Consider the following 21,662-nt stretch of genomic DNA (forward strand, 5'->3'; position numbering starts at 1 on the left):
ACCACATAGCTTCCAAATGAATAATTTATCATATACCAAATCATTGTCTGGTATATGATAGGGTGAATTGCATGCAGAATTCATGCAATTTACATGAAGATGCCCAATGAAAATAGACTTTTTTTTATCACAAACATATTCCATTCATGAGACCTAATTTTTAAGGCTTTTTTTCTTACAGGAAGTCTATAGCTGACTCTCCACAGTCTCTAACTATTGCCCCTTGTCTACCCACTTGGACTGAGAAAAATAAGTTAATGCATCTTCTACCTAACAGTCCTTAAACATGAAGACAGCCATCATGCTCTCCCTACTAAATCTTCCCTTCTCCAGGCAAAACATTTCCATTTCCTTCAAAATGATACTGATATGGCAGGCACTTGAGACCATTCAGCATCCTGGGTTCACCATCTTTTCAATGTAGTGCCCAGAACTGAACGCAATACTCCAAATATGGAACTAACCAAAGAAGTCACTTTCCTTGTACTAAACCTTTAACCTTACAATGCACCCTAAGATCAAATTAGTTTTATTTGTTTCCTGTATGATACTGTTGAATCATACTGAACTTACAGTGCACTAAGAATGTGAGAATTTTTCCAAAGATTACCCCAACTCACAGCACCCCTATCTTTCTTTGTAAAGCTATTTTTAAAAATCTTAAATCTAAGACCTTACAATGTTGCATGCTAAGGTCTTTCTAGATCCTGTCAATCTATTATCTGTCTCCCAATTTTGTATAATATAAAATTTTGATGATCATTTTCCTTTCTTTTTTCTTATTCTTATTCTACTTATTCCTTTATCAAAGTTATCAACTAAAACATTAAACAGTATAAAACCAAACAGAAATCTCTGGGACATTCCATTATAGATCTTCTACAATATAACTTTCAAGATTTCTAGCTGTTATGTAGCAGTGCTTATCAAAGAAATAAACAGGGTAGGATACATTCTAGTAAGAAGAACCAGTCATATTATAAATTTTGGTGTCTTCCCAAAACCAATTTTATTATTGTATTTAGTGTTAATACAGAGTAATTTTGAAAATCAGCTAGAAAATTTCATTTGATTTTCATAGTTCTGTAACTTAAAATCTTAGAAATAGGACTTGTGGCAACTGAATAAAATACAGGTTCCCTTTATTAGATTTTCAAGGTTTTAAGAAAATAAACTCATAGTAATGAAATATTTAACCCAAAAGGAAAGTTGGAAAAAATCCCTTTCTCCTCATTTTATGGGTAAGGAAACTGGTACTCAGAGAGATGAGGGGGGGGAGAAAACAACCTGTGAAAATAAACACATCAAAAATGGTATAAGCAGGGGTCACAGCCAAGATGGCAGAGTAAAAGCAGGGACTTGCTTGAGCTCTCCCCCAACCCCTCCAAATACCTGTAAAAAAATGACTCTAAACAAAATCTAAAGCAGCAGAACCCACAAAAATACAGACTGAAACAAATTTCTAGCCCAACACAACCTGGAAGGTTGACAGGAAAAGTCTGTTGCACCAGACTAGGAAAGGAGCGCAGTTCAGCATGGGCCATGCTAGTAAAGTTGGGGCCCAGCAAATTTGGAACAGACCTCAGGAGACTGAATCACAGGCAGCTGTGGTGGTTTCCAGACTTCTAAACCCACAAATGCCAAAGAAAACTTAGAAAGTCAGTGGGAAAGGTCTGTTAGAACTGAATGAGAGGAGCCTGGTCCAACCCTGGCCCTAGCACAGCCCCAGGGTGCAGCAGTGGCTCTTCTGGAGCTCCCAGTCCACAGATGGTGGGGGGATCAAGTGGCTGATCAGAGGGGGATTGTAGGGATCTCTTTGCCAGTACTGAGGCAGGATTCTCTTGTTTTGCCTGTGCTTGGATCTGGGTCACAGTTCTGGGTGGTGGTCCTGGGGCAAGGAGAAGCACTGGCTTGGTGGAGCTTGTGGCAGTGGTAGAGAGGGAATCCTCCTCACAGTTCCAAGGCAGGAAAGAATGCTTGTGGTCACTCATACACCAGGAAAGGAGTAAACACCTCTTCTTTGATCATACCACCTTGGAAGAACTGAAAATTTACAGGACCCTAGAAGCATCTCTGAAAACAGCTGCACACAACCCCAGAAGCTTTGGACAGTACATTATCCACACTAGAATCAGACCCCTACCTTAACAAAGAGTTTAAAAGTCAAGTAATTGGCTGGGAACATGAGCAAATAGTGTAAAAAAAAAAGCTCAGACTATAGAATCTTACTTTGGTGACAAAGAAGCAAACACTTTTGAGGAGGGACAGTGTCAAAGGAGAGAACAGAATAAATGGGAGAGCAGAATAGGATGAAGGAGATTATAGTGAGTCTTACACAAAATGACTATTAAGTCAATGTTTTGCATGACTACACATGTATAACCTATATCAGATTGTTTGCCTTCTCAATGAGGGTGGGTGGGGAGGGAGGAAGGGAGAGAATTTAGAACTCAAAGTTTTAAAAATGAATGTTAAAATTGTTTTTACCTGCAACTGGAAAATAAGATATACAGGCAATGGGGTATAGAAATCTATCCTGCCCTACAGGAAAATAGAAGGGGAAGGAGATGGGGGGGGTGATAGAAGGGAGGGCAGATTAAAGGAAGTGTTATTAAGAAGTCTTGGTGTAGGAGAGGGGAGAGATGGGGAGAAAAGTTGGAACTCAAAATCTTGTGGAAACTAAAAATAATTTAATTAATTAAGATAAAAAAGTAGTATAAGCAAAAAAAGGTTTTTTTTTAATAAATGAAATGAGAGAGCTTTAGGGAAAAAAATTGGAAAACAAATTACAGGTATGGAAGAAAGTAATGGAAAGGGAGTTAATAGCTTGTCATAAGAGGTATAAAACCTTGCCTGAGCAACAAACTCCCTGAAAATTAGTATGGACTGATCAGCCAGTCAATCAGTGAATACTTATTAAGTGACTACTATGTGCCAGGTAGTATGCTAAGCATTAGGGATACTAAAAAAGGTAAAAGATAGTTCCTGCACTCAGTAGTTCATAATTGAATGGGGGAAACAATAAGTAAACAAATATGTACAAACAAACTATATACCAGATACTAAGGAAATAATTAAGAGAGTGGAGGCACTAGAATTAAGAGGGGTTAGGAAAGACTTCTTGTAGAAGACAGGATCTTAGGCAGGACTTTAAAAAATCCCAGGAAGTCAGGAGGTAAAATTGAAGAGGAGGAAAATTCCAGATATAGGAGAGACAGTCAAAGAAAATACCTGGAACTAAGAGATGGTGTGTCTTATTCATGGAACAGCCAGGAAGGCAGTGACACTGAATTGATGAGTATGTGGCAGAGAATAACGTGTAAGAAGACACAATAAGCACTATGATAGAGCTAGGAATTCAAGAGAAAAGGACAGTGTAGGATTGAATTTGTTCATGAAGGGTTCAAAATAGAGAAAGGAGAAGAGAATATTTAGGACAGGGGAGATGACCTAGATGAGATTTGAGGGATTAACAGAGGTCACTGTGTAGGTAATGATTAAGGTTTAGTAAGGGAAGGTAGAGGGGAGCTAATATATATATAGATACAGATATACATATACATATACATATATATTATGATCAAATAAGGGAGTTTCAGAATTCTTGAACTTGGAGGTGGTAATGGCAAGATCAAGGGTTTGATCATCTTTGCATGTACCTGGCTCAGGCTGGGGTATAGAAAGTGAGGTCATAGGAAGTGAGAGAGTCAAGAAGCTGAATGGTTAGGCTGTTTGAGGGAAAGTTAGTATGCATGGTGAAATCCCTTAGTATGAGGGCAGAAGTTGGGGAAGAGAGAAAAATTGTGAGCTATGCACTAAACTCATTTAGGAGGAAATAGGAGTGGCCTGGAGGTCTGTAAATGACAGTTACAAGGATTTTAATTGGGTGATAGATGTAAACAGCATGAACCTCAAAGGAGGATAGGTTACTGAGTCGTGGAAGTAAGGAAGAGAGTGTAGACATGTCAATGGGGAGCAAAGAGTATTCCAAGTCCACTGCCTGAATCTGGAGTCAAGGAAAATGAATGAAGGTTCAGTCAATAATGGAAAGTTGGCCAGGGAGACTATGTCATCAGTGAGGATGCTGGGTTTCAGTACTAGCAAAGGGAAGAACATTGAGAGGGAAAGATTTAGAATAAAGGGAAGTTTGTTGTTTATTATGTGCCTATTCCAGAAGGCACAGTCAAAAGTTTGAGTAATGTTTGGGTGGAGCTTTGGCATAGTAAGTTTGAGGAAAATGGGAAGGAGTCAATTATTGAAGTATGGGGGGATAGAATTTGAAGTTTGACCTACAAGGGTTCAGAATGATTGGGATATATAGGTTATACATAGGTTATGACTAGTTGTGAGTATGTTCATCATTAAGTTGAAGGCACACTCTTTCCAAAAGAGACTAGAGAACTGCTTGAAGACAAGTGTAGCATAAGATATAAGGCACATGGTCTGACAGTAGAACTTGTTTCACTACTTCTCTTCTCTCTGAAGGTAGGAAAAGGGACAATAGGAGATGGAAGTCAAACTTGCAAAAGTGGAGAAGGAAATCCCATTCTCTACTGACTTTCCTCTTCCTCTTCTCTCAAGGGAAGTTGCAGCAGGAAACAGAAGACTTCAGATCAAAGGGAAGATAGCTCCTCTTTGGCCCAGAGGTTGTCCACATCATGTTTGGGAGATTGGGCTGGCAACAGGAGGTGGAAGTTCCCTTGTGTGGAACATATAGAAGTTGGCCCAGTCCTTAGGTGTCTCAGCAGGGAATGATAGACTTCTAGCGCAGGTTGAAATTGCTTTGGGGCAGATGGAAGATGCCAGGGCCAGTCCCTTATCACCTTCCTACAGGAAACACTCTCAAAGCAGGAGATGGAAGGGTCTTGGTCAGTGGAAGGTCTGGCTAGAAGCCAATGACTCCATGAGGCAACAAAAATATTAAAACAAAGTCAAAAGGCTTATAGAATATAGAAAAAAATTCAAAGTATCATATAGCAAAAATTTGGAACACACATTGAGGAGAAAAAAATTAAGAATCATTGGACTATCTGAACACCATGATCAAAAACAGATTCGTATTTCAAGGACTCTCTTTTAAAAATTGTCTATATCTCCTAGAAGAAGGCAAAGTAGAAGCAGAAAGAATCCACTTGTCACCTTCTTTAAAAAAAAAAAACCCAAAAAGAAAACTCCCAAGAAAATCATAGCCAAAAGCTAGAGTTTCCAGTTCAAAGAAAAAATACTACAAGCAACCAGTAAGAAAGAATTCAAGTACTGAGGAGCTACAGCAGGATTTAGTAACCCCCATTATAAAAGAGTGGAAACTTTGTAATACCGTATTCCAAAAGGCAAAGGATTTGTCCTTATATCCAAGAATAACTTACCCACCAAAGATAGGGGAAAGGGGAAAAATAGATTTTAATGAAATAGAGGGCCTTCAAGTATTCCTAATGAAAATATCAGAACTGAAGAGAAATTTTGAAGTCCAAAAACAGGAATGAAGAGAAACATAAGAAGTCAACATGAATAAACAATAATAAAGAACTAAATAAAGATAAACTGCTTACATTCGAATTCAGGGAGATGATATATGTGCATCCTATGAACCCTAATCATCAGAGGTCCAATTAGGGAGGAAGTCTAATTAGATAAGGCCTTGGAGTAGTTATATTATATTTTGATGATCTTAAGAAAAAAATAGAGAGGGGACGAGTAGGAGTGAAAGGACAATGAAATTAGGAATAATTATCTCACAATAAGAGTGTGCAAGTAGATTTCTATGCAAACAAGGAGGAAGAGGATAGTTAATTCTTGTAGCTCACTGTCATCTGGACTTGTGAAATGAAGGACCACACACAAGCTCATACACAGAGTTAGGTACAGAAATGCACTTCATTCAACCAGGACATAGGAGGGAAAGGGGAAAAGGAGGGAGAAGAAATTAAAGAGAAGGTACATTAAGGGAGAGATTAGTCCTAAGCAAAACAAACTCTAAGGATATATGAAAACGTTCATAGCTCTTTTTGAGATATCAAAGAACAGGAATCTGTGGGGTGCCCACAAATTGGGGAATGGTTGAAAGAAAAAATTATGATATATAAATATGATGGAATATTATTGTGCTAAACTCTTATTAGTGTAATGGCCAACCATGATTCCAGGGGACAAATAATGAGACATGCTACTCATCTCCTAATAGAGACATGAAGGACTCAGAATGAATAATAACTTTTTTTTAAACATGTCCAGTGTAGAAATGTGTTTGGGTTGACCATGCATGTCTGTAATGGGTTTTGTTTTTCTTCTGTTCTCAGTGCAATGGAGGAAAGAGGTTGTAACATGAAAATGCAGATTTTGGCTAATTGAAACAATTTTTTTTAAAAAGTGGTATAAGCAATCAGAGGGACAAAGTACTAACTTAAAAGATTAATGGGATAAAAATCAATGCAAAAAAAATTAATGGAGACAAACATAAGGCTAACAATGATAACTTTAATGCCAAATAGATTAATTTTTTTAAAAAAACAGAAATGTCAGAATGAATAAGAAAGCAAAACCAAAGTATATATTGTTATATATTTATTATATATGTACATATATAAACAGAACAAAATATATTTACCTTTCATATAAATTATATAGAACTATAATCTATACAATAAAAACATCCAAAAAACAGACATATGCATAATAAAAATAAAAGACTATAATAAAATTTACTGTGTACTGATTCCAATATAGTAGGAGTTAAAATTATGTTATCAGACAAAGTAAAAATAATAATTAATAAACCAGGAAACTGTATCATGCTTAAAAGTTAAGAAACAAAGAAAGCTATTTAAGCTATTTAAAAGGTATTTGCACCAAATGGCATAGCATCTGAAGTTATATAAGAAAAGGTAACTAAAATGAACAAAAAGATAGTAACATAAATATAGGAAACTTTAAGGTTTTTCTTTTAGAGAGAACTAAATCTAACAAAATATATACAACTGAGAAAACTTTTGGATAAGTTATATCTGAAAGAGTTATTATAGCTTCTGAAATATATACGTATATGCACATGAATGCATGCATACATGTATCTGAGCATCAATGTTCCTTTACAATCAAAGTGTTTTTACAGAGAAATTACAAATAAAGATAAAAAAGCAGAAATGTGAAACATTTTATATAATACAGTAAAAATAACAATACAGGGAACACAAGCAAAATGGAACCTTAATAATGAATAATGAATGAGTCAAAGAATAAACTATAGAAATAAGGGACGACTTACGTGAAACACGAAAATAAGACAACATGCCAAAATTTCACAAATACATTCAATACAGTCCTTCAGACAATATATATGCATATATCTGAAAACATATACCAATAAAATGGAAAAAGTGAGCATTAATGAATTTGAGTATACCTTTTTTTAAAAAATCTAGAAAATCAATCAATAAACCCAAAATAAATGTAAAATAGTAATTTCTGAAAATCAGGGGAGAAATAGAGATAATGGAAAATAAAAGACTATAAAATTAAAAGCAAAGCTACAAGCTGCTCCATTGAAAAGACTTTACTGAAAAGTATAAATCAACTTTTAACTAACCTGAAAATAAAGAGAATAAAATCATATTGCCCAAGTGAAAAGCTAAAAAAGTGAAATCCAAACTCTACTATACAGAACTACTTTCTATCAAAACTGAGAATTCAAAAGAAATGGGTATCAGAATATGAAATGGGAACATTGACTGGACCCATGATTTAATTGGTCTGGATGAGTAAATTCCTTCTACATGAAGCACATGTCAATTGCCTATTGATTTCCTATAGGATAAAATACAACCTACTCAAATTAGCATCTATAACCCTTAACAAGCTTTCTGCAAGCTACATTTCCAGTATTTTATATCACTCTTCTCTACTCCAGCCAAACTGGTTTGCTTGCTATTCTCCAAACCTAGATTTTCATTTCTCACCTCAATGCCTTTGCACTTGCTGCTCCTTTGCACTCACTGCTCCTACCCAATGCCTATAATGAACTTCCTCTTCCTCCATCTTTTACAATTCTTTTCTTGTTTCAACTTTCAGTTCAAGTGCCTCCTCTGTGAAGCCACTCCAGATTCCTCTAGTTGTCAGTGCTTTCTTCCTCCTTAAAGTATCTTTTATTTCCTTAACTATTTTGCATCTCCTCAAGGATGCAGGGTAGGGAGTCTTTTAGTTTTTAAATGTTTGTCTTTGTACTTCCTGAACCTTGTACAGAATCTAGCATACAGAAGGCACTTTCAAATGTTAGTCAAATTGAATTAAATTGTTGAAACTAATTTTCCTCAAGGAATTTCTTCCTCATGAAGCTGCCTCTTTAGGGGCAGGTAATATGGCTAAGCAAGCTGTTTCATGCTTCTTTCTGCTTATTCAATCCTTTTCACTCATCTATATATGAATCTTTTAACCTCTCAGCCTCAATATCCTCCTCTGTAAAATAGGGATAATAATAGCACTTACCTCCCAGGATTGTTGCAAGAATCAAATGAATCAAATCAAGTCAGTAATAATTTATTGAGCAACTATTATGCACCTGTACTAAGCTTTGGGAGCATTTGGGATACAAAGAAAGTAAAAAACCAAAACCAAACAAACAAAACAGTCCTACATTGAATCACAGCTTTAGCTGAGTCATCTCTGTGGTATTATAGGTAATACAGCACTATAATACTCCAGCTGAAGAAAGTATAGTACCAACCAGCCAGACTAGTGGCTGAAGGAAGAAAAGACCAGAGCAGTCCACTGAAAAGAGATCCCAAAGAGTTCAGTGGATTGACCCATCCTGGAAAGATTTCCCACCCTGAGAAGAGACTAGGGCCAAACAACTTGTCCAGACCAGTTCGGCAGCCACTGTCCAGTAACAGAATAGGCTGTTCAGCTCTACCCATTAGCCACTGCTCAATGGCAGAGCAAACTTCCTGATCCATTCCAGGAGCAGCTGAACCTAATGAGGAGCCAATACAGCTGCAGAGTGACCTGCATGAATCAGATTGATTCATCAACCCTTCAATATACCCTAGCCTACAAGGAGCCTGTCAAACTGAGCAGCAGGACAATTTGTCCATCATTACCATGCACTGCACCAAATATTGTAAGAACCCTTCAGAGATAACATTGAGTTCCTGCAGTTCGGTAGTCATGCATTGCCTTGGCCACATATGTCCAAAAATATGGCAGAAGCTATAACCAAAACAGTAAAAAATAGATGAATAGAAACACTTGTGGCAAAAGGTGGTGATAAGTTTCTCCAAAGAAGCAAATGAGAGAGCAACTGATTGGAAACACCAATATACTGAAATGAAGCACAAAATGGGAGAAGGAAAAAAAAAAAGGAATAACTTTAAAAAGCATACATGATACCTATTGTAAGCAAAATATATTGATCTCAAAGACAAGATATGTAGCAAGAACTTGGGAATCATAGACCTCCCACAAGAGCAAGACAGAGTCAAATAATCTGAATAACATGATACAACAAATAATACTAAACAAAAGCCATTCAGAACTTTTGAATACAGAAAACAAAGCACCAAATAAAAGAATCCCCACATTAACCCACCCCCCCCCAAAAAAAAAACCTAGGACACTTAACAGCTAAATGTAACATTGCATTTGTAATATTTTGACAGGCTAATATAATTATTTACCAAATATTCTCTGAATCCCCCTGACAAGCCGCTCAACCCTCTCCCACCTTGCAAGAATGCCTAGGTTGGAAACCTAGTTGATATCTAGTTGCCCCGATCGACCTAGCACTGCTAGGATTGGACTCTTCTGACTGGAGAATCCAGCAAGACACATTCTTCAAGTTAACCGAGGGGTAACTGAAACAAAAGATGAAAAATTTTGCTTGCATGTCTCCTGCAGATTAATCTATAAAATCACATAAAATTATATTATGCTTCCATATTTTGCTTCTACTCATGATTTTTTTTAATTTTTTCCTCTCACATATTTAGTCCTTAACTAACAAGAGAGAATTAATTGGAAAGCATCTTCAGACTAGAGAGATTAAAGACAATTTAGGGACAAGTCTTTTGAAAAAAAAAATTTGAAGATTTTCTTCTTCACAAGGCTCAGAGCAGCACATAGCCACAAAAATTACATACTGTTAAACAAGACTGCAAGGGCAATAGTGAGTGTATTCAGTATTTGTCACTAAATAGAGCTCACTAAAAGAGGGCTCAACCATCTTGTTTTGCTCCTAAAATTGCTGAGCCTTTATATTTATGAATATCAATTATAAGATCTTCTCATTTGTTTTTTTTATAAAAGGGAAATATATCAATCTTTGTATGCAACTAACTACCTTGTTTTCTTTTTCATGCCAAACATGTCTACTGGTATTTTATGCCACGTGATTTTGAAACCGATTTCTAACCTGCATTTGGGTTTTTGATTTCTATACAGCTCCTGATGGTCCACCCCAGGAGGTTCAGCTTGAGCCCATATCATCTCAAAGCATCAGGGTCACCTGGAAGGTAAACGACTCAGAAGCCAATTACACTCATTATATTTATTCATCACTAGAAAGTTTTTATTTATGCCATACATTATAATGCTTAGACACTTTGAATGTTAATAGAATTGTGTTTTAAGTTTGGCAAACCTGTTCCAAAAGCAAGTAAAGACTTTATTTATAAACATTAAATAATGTTGTGTCAAGTGCTGTTACTGGTTAAAAGTAAAGTGGTCATTAGTATCTATTTTTGTTCTTATAATGGAAAACTAGAACTAGAAGAGATCTTAAAGATCATCCAATAGAACCTCTTTATTTTACAAATAAGGAATCTGAGTCCCAGAGAGATTATGATTTGCACAAGATGACAGTTATAGTAGGACCTGATATTGGGGCACATTTTTACATACATAGAGAAGTTAACATTATGAATTCATGAGGAAGGAAAAAGAAATGAAGAAGAGAGAAAACCCCATACACTTAATTTCCAAGAAAAACAAGATTAAAAGCGAGGAAGTAAAGAACCTTGAGATGAACACTTGAAAATGACATAGAGTGGGGAGATAAATGAATGGAGTGAATAAAAAAGGCATTTACTATGTTCCATTTTACTTTGGAGCATTTTATTATGTGCCAGCCACAGTGCTAAACTTCTACCCTCAAGGGGCTTTCATTCTAATGGGGAAGATAGAGCAGATAGATGGTCAGGGAGGGGTTTTAGTTTTGTTTATTTTTATTTTTTATGTTTTCATTTGTGTTTTAAATTTTTAAAAAATCATCAATAATTTCCCCCCTCTAACTTCCCCCCACTTCTCCAAAGAAAAAGAAAACAAGAAAGAAAAACAAAGACTTTATAAAATAATAAAATAATGCATGGTCAGGGAAAGTTTGTTGTTGTTATTCAGTGAAGTTACAGGTTTATACCTGTGAAGTCCTTGTAAATAGAAATTAAAATGCCACTTACCAACTTTCTTGTTACTATACACTTTTCTGCCAAAATTCATATTTTCATATTTACTGAGAGTATATGCTACAGATAGTAGGACTTATACAAAACCTACTTCAATGTCTATGAGTACTTACAATCCTTCTATGGTATTCCAGTCAAAGAGAATGCTAGCAACCTTGAAAGATAACAGAATATAATAATAATAGCATTTGTGTAGAGCTTTAAGGCTTTCAAAGTGCTTTACAAATATTATCTCATTTTATCCTCACAAAACTTGGAAATAGGAGCTATTATTATCCCCATTTTACAGATGAGGAAACAGAGGCAGACAGAGGTTAAGTAATTTGTCCAGAGTCACCCTGTAGCTGGTAAATGTGTGAGACCAGATTTGAATTCTTGTCTTCTTGACTCCAAGTTTTAACTGCCTCCTCTCAGAATGTATCTGCCCTCTGAAGATCAGCTTGCTAAGTACAGGAGAGCAATGAAGAAGACATCAACAGCTACTGATCTATCGTTCTGCTTTCTCATCTTTCTAAAATAAGAGTTCATAAGCTTTTTGTGTGTTGTAGACCTCTTAGTGAAGTGGTAAAGCCTATGTACCCCTTCTCAGAGTAAAATTTTTAAGTTCAAAAAAGAAAATATTCAGAATTCCAAAGCAAACCTATATTGAAATAGTTATCAAACTATTAGAAAAACAAATGCCATCTGAATTCTTCATGAATCTCAGGTCAAGAACTACAGTCTAAAACCTTTATGAGAATTATCTACACATCAAAGGAGGATATCCTTGATTAAAGAAGAGAATGGGCAGGATTTCACAAACAGTAGAACACATCTTCATAGTTACACAATTGATTTAAAGACTCTTGCCTTTAGGATTAAAAATTACACTTTTAAAAATGTTTGTTGATGATGGAAAAAGTATTTCAAAGAGCAGAGCAAAATATAGCAATATAGTTACAATCACATATATGTGCATATATGTAAGAAACCTTACTAAAATTTTGTATAAGATAATTGGTACTAGGGGATCATATGAGATTATTTGATAGATATAGCCTTCTTTGTTTAATGATCAACATAAAAAAAGGAAGAAGGACACAAAAGCTGCCAAAATAAGAGGGAGTACTCTCCCCCTAATTCCTACAACAAAAATGTAAGAGTCTAGAGGAAAAAGTATCACTTAAACCTTATTTTTATCTCATTTGATCAAATTAAGGAAGAAAGGGGAGAGGGAAGAGTGGAGAATGAAGGGGAAGGTAGATTCAGGGAGGGATTATTGAGAAAAAGAACAAACTCAAAGCTCATAGGATAGATTTTTAAAAGGCGTTTAAAAAAAAAGAAAGTGTGAGAACCTTTGAGGTCTAGGTGAGGAAAAGAGAAGAGGGGAAGGTGTGGAGAAGCTGATTACAATAAGCAAAGAACACTGGTACTAAACAGAATCCTCTCTCACACCATACTGTTCCTTTTTAAAGAAGGAATGGAGAACAAAGATAGGAAAAAGGATAAAAGAAGCATTTGGAAAGAAATACAAATGAGTGATCATAACTGTGAATGTGAATAGGATAAACTTGATTATCAAACAGAAGAGGATAACAGCAGATTAGGAAGCAGAATCCAACAGTACTGTTTACATCCAACAGTATTGCATATAAAAAACACTCTTGAAACATAAGCATACACACAGAGTAAAAATAAGGACAGCTAGGTGGCACAGTGGTAGGGTACTGGGCCTGGAATCAAGAAGAATCATTTTCTTGAATTTAAATTGACCTCAGAAATTTACTAGTTGTGTGACCTTAGGCAAGTCTTTCAACCTAGTTTACCTTAGTTCTCTCATTTGTAAAATGAGATGGAGAAGGAAATGACAAACCACTCCTGTTTCTTTGCCCAGAAAACCCCAAATGGGGTCACAAAGAATTGAACATGACAGAAAATGACTGAACAACAAAAAAAAAATAAGGTGCTGGAGCAAAACAAATTATGCTTTAGCTAATTGTTTTTGTTTTTTGTATTTTTAGTAATTTATTTTAATTTGTCAACAATCATTTCCATAAACCTTTGAGTTTTAAATTTTTCTCCTCCTTCCTTCCTGCCTCCCTCCCCAAGACAGAGCGCAATCTGATGTAGGCTATACATATACATTCCTATTAAACATATTTTCACATTAGTGACGTTGTAAAGAAGAATTAGAACCAATAGGAGGAAGCACAAGAAAGAGAAAACAAACAAAACAGAAGAGAAAAATAGCAAATAGTATGCTTTGATCTGCATTCAAACTCCATAGTTCTTTCTTTAGATATGGATAGCATTTTCCATTATGAGACCTTTGGAGATGTCTTAGATCCTTGTATTGCTGAGAAGGGCTAAGTCTATCAACATTAGTCATCACACAACATAGCTGTTACTGTGTACAACATTCTCCTGGTTCTGCTCACTTCACTCAGCATCAGTCCATACAAGTCTTTTCAGGTTTTTCTGAAGTCTGCCTGCTCATCATTTCTTACTGCACAATAGTATTCCATTACGTTCATATACCACAACTTGTTCAGCCATTCCCCAATTCATGGGTATTCCCTCAATTTCCAATTCTTTGCCACCACAAAAAGAGCTGCTATAAATATTTTTAAATTGAAGTTAGCAGTCATGACCTCAAATGAACCAATTGCAAAAATAAATGTTATTAAAAGAGATAAACAGGGAAATTATACTATGCTTAAAAGTACCTTAGACAATGAACTAAGATGAACTCTCAACATATGTTGGAGGCAGCTCTAAGGCCAGCATTTTCTTAGTTCAGGTTCAATACTGGAATAAAATAAGGCACTTAAAATTCATTTAACATTTAACAAGAAGAGGTTTTCTTAGACCCCTCCCAGTCTCTGTGCAGAAATACATGTGATCATCAGTGTAGGATGTGGTGAAGGACAAGAGGACTCACAGGGTCTTCGAAAATCCACCAAGTCATAGAGGCACCAACAGCATGTGGATGATACTTTCTATTTCCTTAATGACCATGAAGCTGGGTCAGACAAACAGGAGTCGATCAAATCCCAGGATTACTTTATTTCCTTGTAAGAAAAACTAATCTCTATGTAGTAGGGAAATGCTAGAAGATGTTATTCCTGTTACAACATGAATGGCAAAGCTAAACAAGTTACAGGAAGAAATAGATAGTAAAGCTATAAATAATATTGGGGAACTTTTCAGATTTAGACAAATGTGACAAAAAAAATAGAAAGAAGTTAAAGAGCTTTATAGAATTCTGGAAAAGTTACATGTAATAGATCTCTGGCAATTTTTGAGTGGGAATAGAAAACACTATATTTCTCAGCTGGGAACATCTTTACAGAAATTGACCTTGCAGTATTCCATAAAAACCTTACAAACATGAAAACCTTACTGACTAAAACGCAATCAAAATTTTATTCAATATGGAGATTTTAAAAAGGACAAAAGTTAATTGGAGACTAACTTCTTCCTTAAGAAGAGTCATAGAAACATTTCATAATTCCTTAAAGTTAATGACAACAAAGATGCACCAAAATTGGTGAGATTTAACCAGAACTTCCTTAAGGGAAATGTATAGCTTCAAACACTTTCATCACGGGAAGAAAGGAGCCAATGGATTAAACGTGTAACTATTAAAAAAAAAAAACCCTAGAAAACCAACAAATTTTAAGAGCTGAAATAAATCTCAAAATAGAAATTCTTAAATCAAAAAAGATAATAACAAAACTTAAAACAAAAAAACATTTGATTTAAAAAAGAGAAAAACAAAATTACTAGTATCAAAAATGAAGAAAAGGAAATTCACATTGAATTAAGAAAAAAATGAAGAGAAATTGTTCAAAATTATTTTGTTCAATGATAAGCCACTAAAGCAAAAAATTTTACCAAAAAAAATTTAATAAAATAGAAAATGTACAGATTCACAGAACAAAAATATAAAAAGTTTAAAAGACTCAATCTCAGAAAAAAAAATTTAAAAGGCACAAATGATCTCCCAATACAAAAAAAAGGACCGCATGTATTTGCAGGACAATTCTATTTAATATTCAAAACATAACTAACTCCAATATTACATTAAGTATTTGCAAAAAGAGGAAAAGAGATCCTACCAAATTCCTTCTATAATGCCAATATACTCTTTAAACCTAAATTATTCAGAAACCAAAACAGAGAAAGAAAATGTATGTACATATATATATACATATATATATAGCCTATGTATAAGAAAGAAGACCCATATTTCCAGTGAATATTGACATAAAAAGTTTATGTAAAATAATAACAAATAGGCTGTAACATATTTAAAAGGTTATACAATATGACTAGGTTAGATTTCTATGAGGAATGTAAGGTTATTTCAAATTCAGGAAAACTCAACATAAGACAAAATGTTAACAAAAAGAAAAACAAAAATTATAAGATCACATCACTATATAAAGAAAAGTTTGGTTTGCCTTTTTATTTTTTACAAAATACAATGCTAATTTTTATTTAAAAAATTATACAAAACAGGAATAAATGAACCTTTACTTACTGTGGTAAATAATATCTCTCTAAAAGCAGGATCCAGCATTGTATGTGATGAGTATAAATTAGAGTCCTTTCCAATAAGATCAAGAATAAAGCATTTTAGTTAGTCCATATAATATATACACAAAGAAAATATAATAAAATATAATCCCATAAAAATCATCCACATTTTTGTATAGTTTTACCAATAAAACCCAGCAAGAAGAGCAATTCTATTTAAAATAACAACAAAATGTCTAAAATATTTGAGACTAACTACCAACATACACACAAGAAATATATGTGTATGAATATGCATGTGTATATGTGTGTGTGGGTGGAGGTATACAAGGATAAGACACTCTATGGAAATAAAGACAGAACTAAATATTTGGAGAATAATAATTACTCATGGGTAAGCTAAGCCAATATCATGAAAATGAAAACACTACTGAAATTAACTTACATATTCAATGTCATAGCAATAAAACTACCAAATAATTACTTTATAAAGTAAAAAAAAATGACAAAATTCATCTGAAGGAACAAAAGGTTAATATTTTCAAAGGAAATGATGCAAAGGGTTGGAAGGAAGAAGGCCTCAAAGTACCACATCTCGAACAATGATACAATAATAAACGTCTTATTTCATTTCTCATAAAGATTAGATGTATACATATATACACATGCATATACACATATGTATACATACATATACACATATACATACACACATATGGAAAGTCCTTTTTTCTTTCCTTGTTATCTTTGGGGATAAATGTCCAGTAGTTGTGTAACTGAGTCAAAGTTTGCTTGCTTATAGAGCTTAGTTCCAGACTATTTTCCAGAATGATTAGACCAGTCTACAACTCAACCCAGAGCACCTCCAAAATTTGTCCATAATTTCCCTCTATGTCAATTCCTACCACCCAAGATTCTTCTAAATCATCTCTCTCATCATTTATTTTGGCACAACAGTTTTCATGGTTATTGTACTTATATGCCATAATTTGTTCGACTCAGTTGTTTAAGAGGCATTCTAAAGTGCCCTCCTGGTATTCTAGTTCTTTACATATCTTGCATTTCACTTATTTTAATCCATTGATTAGGATCAAGAAGACCATTTAGCTGTCCTCTCTAAGGTATTGTCCTCTCTTCTAATTCCCTTCCCCATTCCTTTTTGCACACCTATTGAATTTGATGTCTTTCAATACCAAGTTATTGAGTGTTCATCTCTCCTTTATCTTTTTCATATAAGCGAGAGGCTCGTGTCATCCTCACTCTTTGTTCTGTGTTTGTATACTTTTCTTCTTATGAACCTCAATTATGAGAAATAACAAATTTTATCTTTCTTCTTGATTTCTACACTAATGTATTCAACCTTTTGCCTTTCCTTATCTTTCCCCTCTTAAAATTCTCAGAATGGCCATTAACCAATTGATGGGCATCTTTCTGATTTTTTTTTTGCCATTACAATAAAAGCTGCTATAAATATTTATGTAATGTAGGATATTTTTATCTTTCTTCAAACTCTTTTGAGTCTAGGACTAGCAGTGATACAGTTTAGTCAAAAGACATCCACTATTTAGTAACTTTTTGTGTGTAATTCCAAATTGCTTTCCAGAATGGTTGTACCTATTCACAGATCTAACAGTGCATCACTGTGACCTTTTCCCCACAACCCTTCTAAAATTTTCCATTTTCCTTCTTTTTCATCCAATGCACCCCAGTAGCTCTATTTTGCTTATTTAACTCCATTTATACCCTTTGAAGACCCTGAGGTTTTGAAGGGACATTTGTTTCTTCTCATTCTATTAGAATGTTAGCACTCCTTCATTATTCAGTTCCTACTAATTGGTCAAAAAATGTGCCTTTTCCAGTTTCTTTTGACTTGTGATTATATTTAAAATTTCCTACTCACTTCTAAATTTTTTCATCAGAAATGCACGGAAAGCCCTCTATTCTGAAAAGGTCCATTTTTTTCCTGTGCAGGATTAAATGAAATATTCTTGATTGTAAACTATATCTTTTGACTTTTGGAATATTACATTCCAAGATCTCCTCTCATTTTTAGTAAAACCAGTCTATTCTTGGGTGTTCCTCATGTTCCTCAGTAAATGAATTGTTTCTTTTTGATTCTTGCCACATTATTTCTTTGACATAGGAGCTCTGAATTATGACTATGACATTCCAGATTGAGACTTTTCTTTTCAACATTCCTTTCAGGTAATAATTGGTAGGGTATTATTATCTTTATTTTGATCTCTGGTTCTAATAGATCTAGGAAGTTTTGCTGTTTTGGTTTTGTTTTTGTTGTTGTTGTTGTTGTTATTGTTTTTAATGATAAAGTAAGGTGTCCAAACCTTTAAAAAAAAAAACATGGTTTTCCTAGATTCCTAATATTATTTTTGACATTTAAGTTGCAATTTTTTTAAAAGTATGCGCTTGATAAAAAATCAAGAAAATAAACATTTCCATATATGAAGACATAAAACGAGATTTATATATGAAACCATAAATCTCATTACTTGAGCATACTTTTAAAAGTACATATTCAATTTAGCATTTAGTTCCACAACTACCTTGCTTCTTTGTGTTGCCCCCTGAACCTTTCCAGTTTATTTTTCTTTCTTTTAAAAAAAATTTTATGTTATTTCATTTTCATACATCACCAAAATTTCTCCTAGTATCCTTTCCCAACACAGAGATATATCCTGTATAACAAATAATATTTTAAAATTAAAAAAAAAGAAAAAAGAGGAAGAAGAGAAAGAATTCGGGAAACCAATAAATATGGTTTAAAAAAAAGTCTGAAAACATATGTAATGTTCTGCACCCACAGACCTAACACCCCAGGAAAGGGAGTGACTAAATATGTCTTCTATGTCTTCTTTGAGGCCATACTTTTACTTTGTGATTTTCTTAATATTCCCTCTTGATTGTTTTGTGAATATTCTGTCCATATATAGTCATTGCGTAATTTTTTCTTGGCTCTGTTTACTTCACTTTGTATGAGTTCATGTAAATCTTCCATGCTTCATTGTTATTTCATTATTCATCATTACATTTGTCATTTCTCACATCATAGTAATATTCTATAACATTCATGGACCATAATCTCTTTAGCCATTTCCTAACCTATGTGTGTACATTATTTTCAATACTTTGTTACCACAAAAAGTGCTACTATATATATTGATATGTGTGGGGGCTTTCTTCTTTTCAATGACCTCCTTAGAATATGAACTTAGGTGGATAGAGCACCAGCCCTGGATTCAGGAGGACCTGAGTTCAAATCTGGCCTCAGACACATAACACTTACTAGCTGTGTGACCCTGGGCAAGTCACTTAACCCCCATTGCCCAACCAAAAAATAAAAAAATTTAAAAAAAAAAAAAGAATATGAACTTAGCAGTGGAATAACAAGGTCACAGGGTATGGATATTTTAATCATTTTATTTACATAATTACACATTGTTTTACAAAACATTTGTAGTGATTCACAGATTCATCCACCATGCATACATACATACAAATGAAAGTGTCTATGTATGTATGTGTGTGTGTGTGTGTGTGTGTGTGTGTGTGTGTGTGTGTGTGTAGGCCTTTATATCTTGGATACCAAAACCTGATCAGAGAAATTTGATACATTTTTTTTTCCATTCAACTAATTCTCTTTTTACATAGATACATTAATTTTCTTTGTTCAGAAGCTTTTTAGTCTTATATAATTATTTATTTTATCCTTAGTAATTGCCTTTTATCTAATTGTTTTAGCAGCAGTTAAATGGATAGAGTAGAAAAAACTCAGTTTAAATCTGGCTTCAGACACTTATGAGTTATGTGACCTTGGTCAAGTCCCTTAATATCTTCTTGCCTAAATTTCCTCATCTGTAAAATGAGGATAATAACAGCACCTACCTCCCAGGGTTTTTGTGAGGGTCAAATGAGGTAATATTTGTAAAGTGCTAAGCTGGCACATAGAAGTTATCACATTATTCTATGTTCCCCTTATCTCTTATTTGGTTAAGAATACATCCCCTGTCCACATCTATGAAAGATATGTGGTCTGTTTCTCTTCTCATTTTTTTAATGATATGATCTTTAATAATACGGTCACATATCCCTTTTGAATTTATTGTAGAATATGTAAAATATTGGTCTAACCCTAATTTCTGCCTGTCTGCTTTGTAGTTTTTCCAGAAGTTTTTATTCAAATGAGGAGTTCTTTCCTAAACAATTTTATGTTTTCTGGCTTTTTGAAAACTGGGTTATTGAATTCTATTGTTTCTGATCCTCCTTGCCTATTCTGTTCCATGGATCTAGCTTTCTCTTTCTCATACCACTACAAAATGATTGTGATGACTGCTATTTTGTAATACATTTAGAGGTCTGGAAGTGCTATTCTCCTCCTCCTCTTCATCCATAACTTCATGATTTTCCTTAATACCCTTGATCTTTTGTTCTTCCAAAAGAATTTTGTCATTATTCTATTAAGTTATATAAAATAACCTTTTGATAATTTTATTAGTATAGCAACAAAAGTAGATTAATTTGAGCAGTATTATCATTTTTAGTCTTTTGGGAAGAACCAACCATGACCACAGAATGTTCCTTCATTATTTAAGTAGTTCTTTATTTCTTTTTTTTATTAATTAATTTATTTTTAGTTTTCAACATTCACTTCCACAAGATTTTGAGTTCCAAATTTTCTACCCATCTCTCCCCTCCCCCCATCCCAAGACTTCTGAACACCACTTCCCCCAAAATGTCCTCTCTTCTATCACCCTCCCCCTTCTATTTTCCTGTAGGGCAGAATAGATTTCTATACTCCTTTGCCTGTGTATCTTATTTCCCACTTGCATATAAAAGCAATTTTTTAAAATTTATTTATTTTTAGTTTTCAACATTCACTTCCACAAGATTTTGATTTCCAAATTCTTATCCCATCTCGCCCCTCCCCCACCCCAAGATGGCATGCATTCTTAATACCCTTTCCCCTAGGCTGCCCTCCCTTCTGTCTCTCCCCCCCTTCTCTTATCCCCTTCCACTTCTATTTTACTGTAGGGCAGGATAGATTTCTGTATCCCATTTCCTATATTTCTTATTTCCCAGTTGCATGAGAAAACATTTTTTTTGAACATATGTTTTTAAAACTTTGAGTTCCAAATTTTCTCCCTTCCTCTCTCCCCACCCACCCTCATTGAAAAGGCAAGCAACTCAATACAGGTTATACATGTGCAGTTATGCAGAACACTTCCATCTTAGTCATGTTGTGAAAAACTATTTCCCTTAATCCTATTCTGCCCCTCATTTATTCTATGCTTTCTTTTAACCTTGTCTCTCCTCATCCCCCTATTCTCTTGTCACCTTCCCCCTATTTTCCTATAGGGCAAGATAGATTTCCATACCCAATTGAGTGTGTATGTTATCCCCTCCTTAAGCCAAATCTGAAGAGAATAAGATTCATTCATTCCTTCTCACCTTCTCCCATTTCCCCTCCACTGTAAGAGCCTTTTCTTTTCTGTTTGGTTTTTTTTTTTTTGGAAATAATTTACCCCATTCTACTTCTTTCTCCTTCTCCTGGTATAATCCTCTCTCACCACTTAATTTTATTCTCCAGATATCACCCCTTCATCTTCAACTCACCCTGTGCCCTCTATCTATCTATCTATCTATCTATCTATCTATCTATCTATCTATCTATCTATCTAT

The 21,662-nt window shown here is 34.4% G+C and overlaps 1 protein-coding gene across 1 annotated transcript in view; it reads left to right on the forward strand.

The window, feature by feature from the left end:
- DSCAM (DS cell adhesion molecule) overlaps window positions 1-21,662 on the forward strand; it is a 778,395-nt gene that overhangs the window by 609,110 nt on the left and 147,623 nt on the right. The window contains exon 16 of the mRNA XM_027843631.1: window positions 10,429-10,499. Within this exon, the coding sequence (XP_027699432.1) occupies window positions 10,429-10,499 (71 nt within the window). The remainder of the gene's footprint in view (window positions 1-10,428; window positions 10,500-21,662) is intronic.

The sequence above is a fragment of the Vombatus ursinus genome, unplaced genomic scaffold, assembly GCF_900497805.2.
Source record: "Vombatus ursinus unplaced genomic scaffold, bare-nosed wombat genome assembly UNPS02014924.1, whole genome shotgun sequence".
NCBI classification, from domain to species: domain Eukaryota; kingdom Metazoa; phylum Chordata; class Mammalia; order Diprotodontia; family Vombatidae; genus Vombatus; species Vombatus ursinus.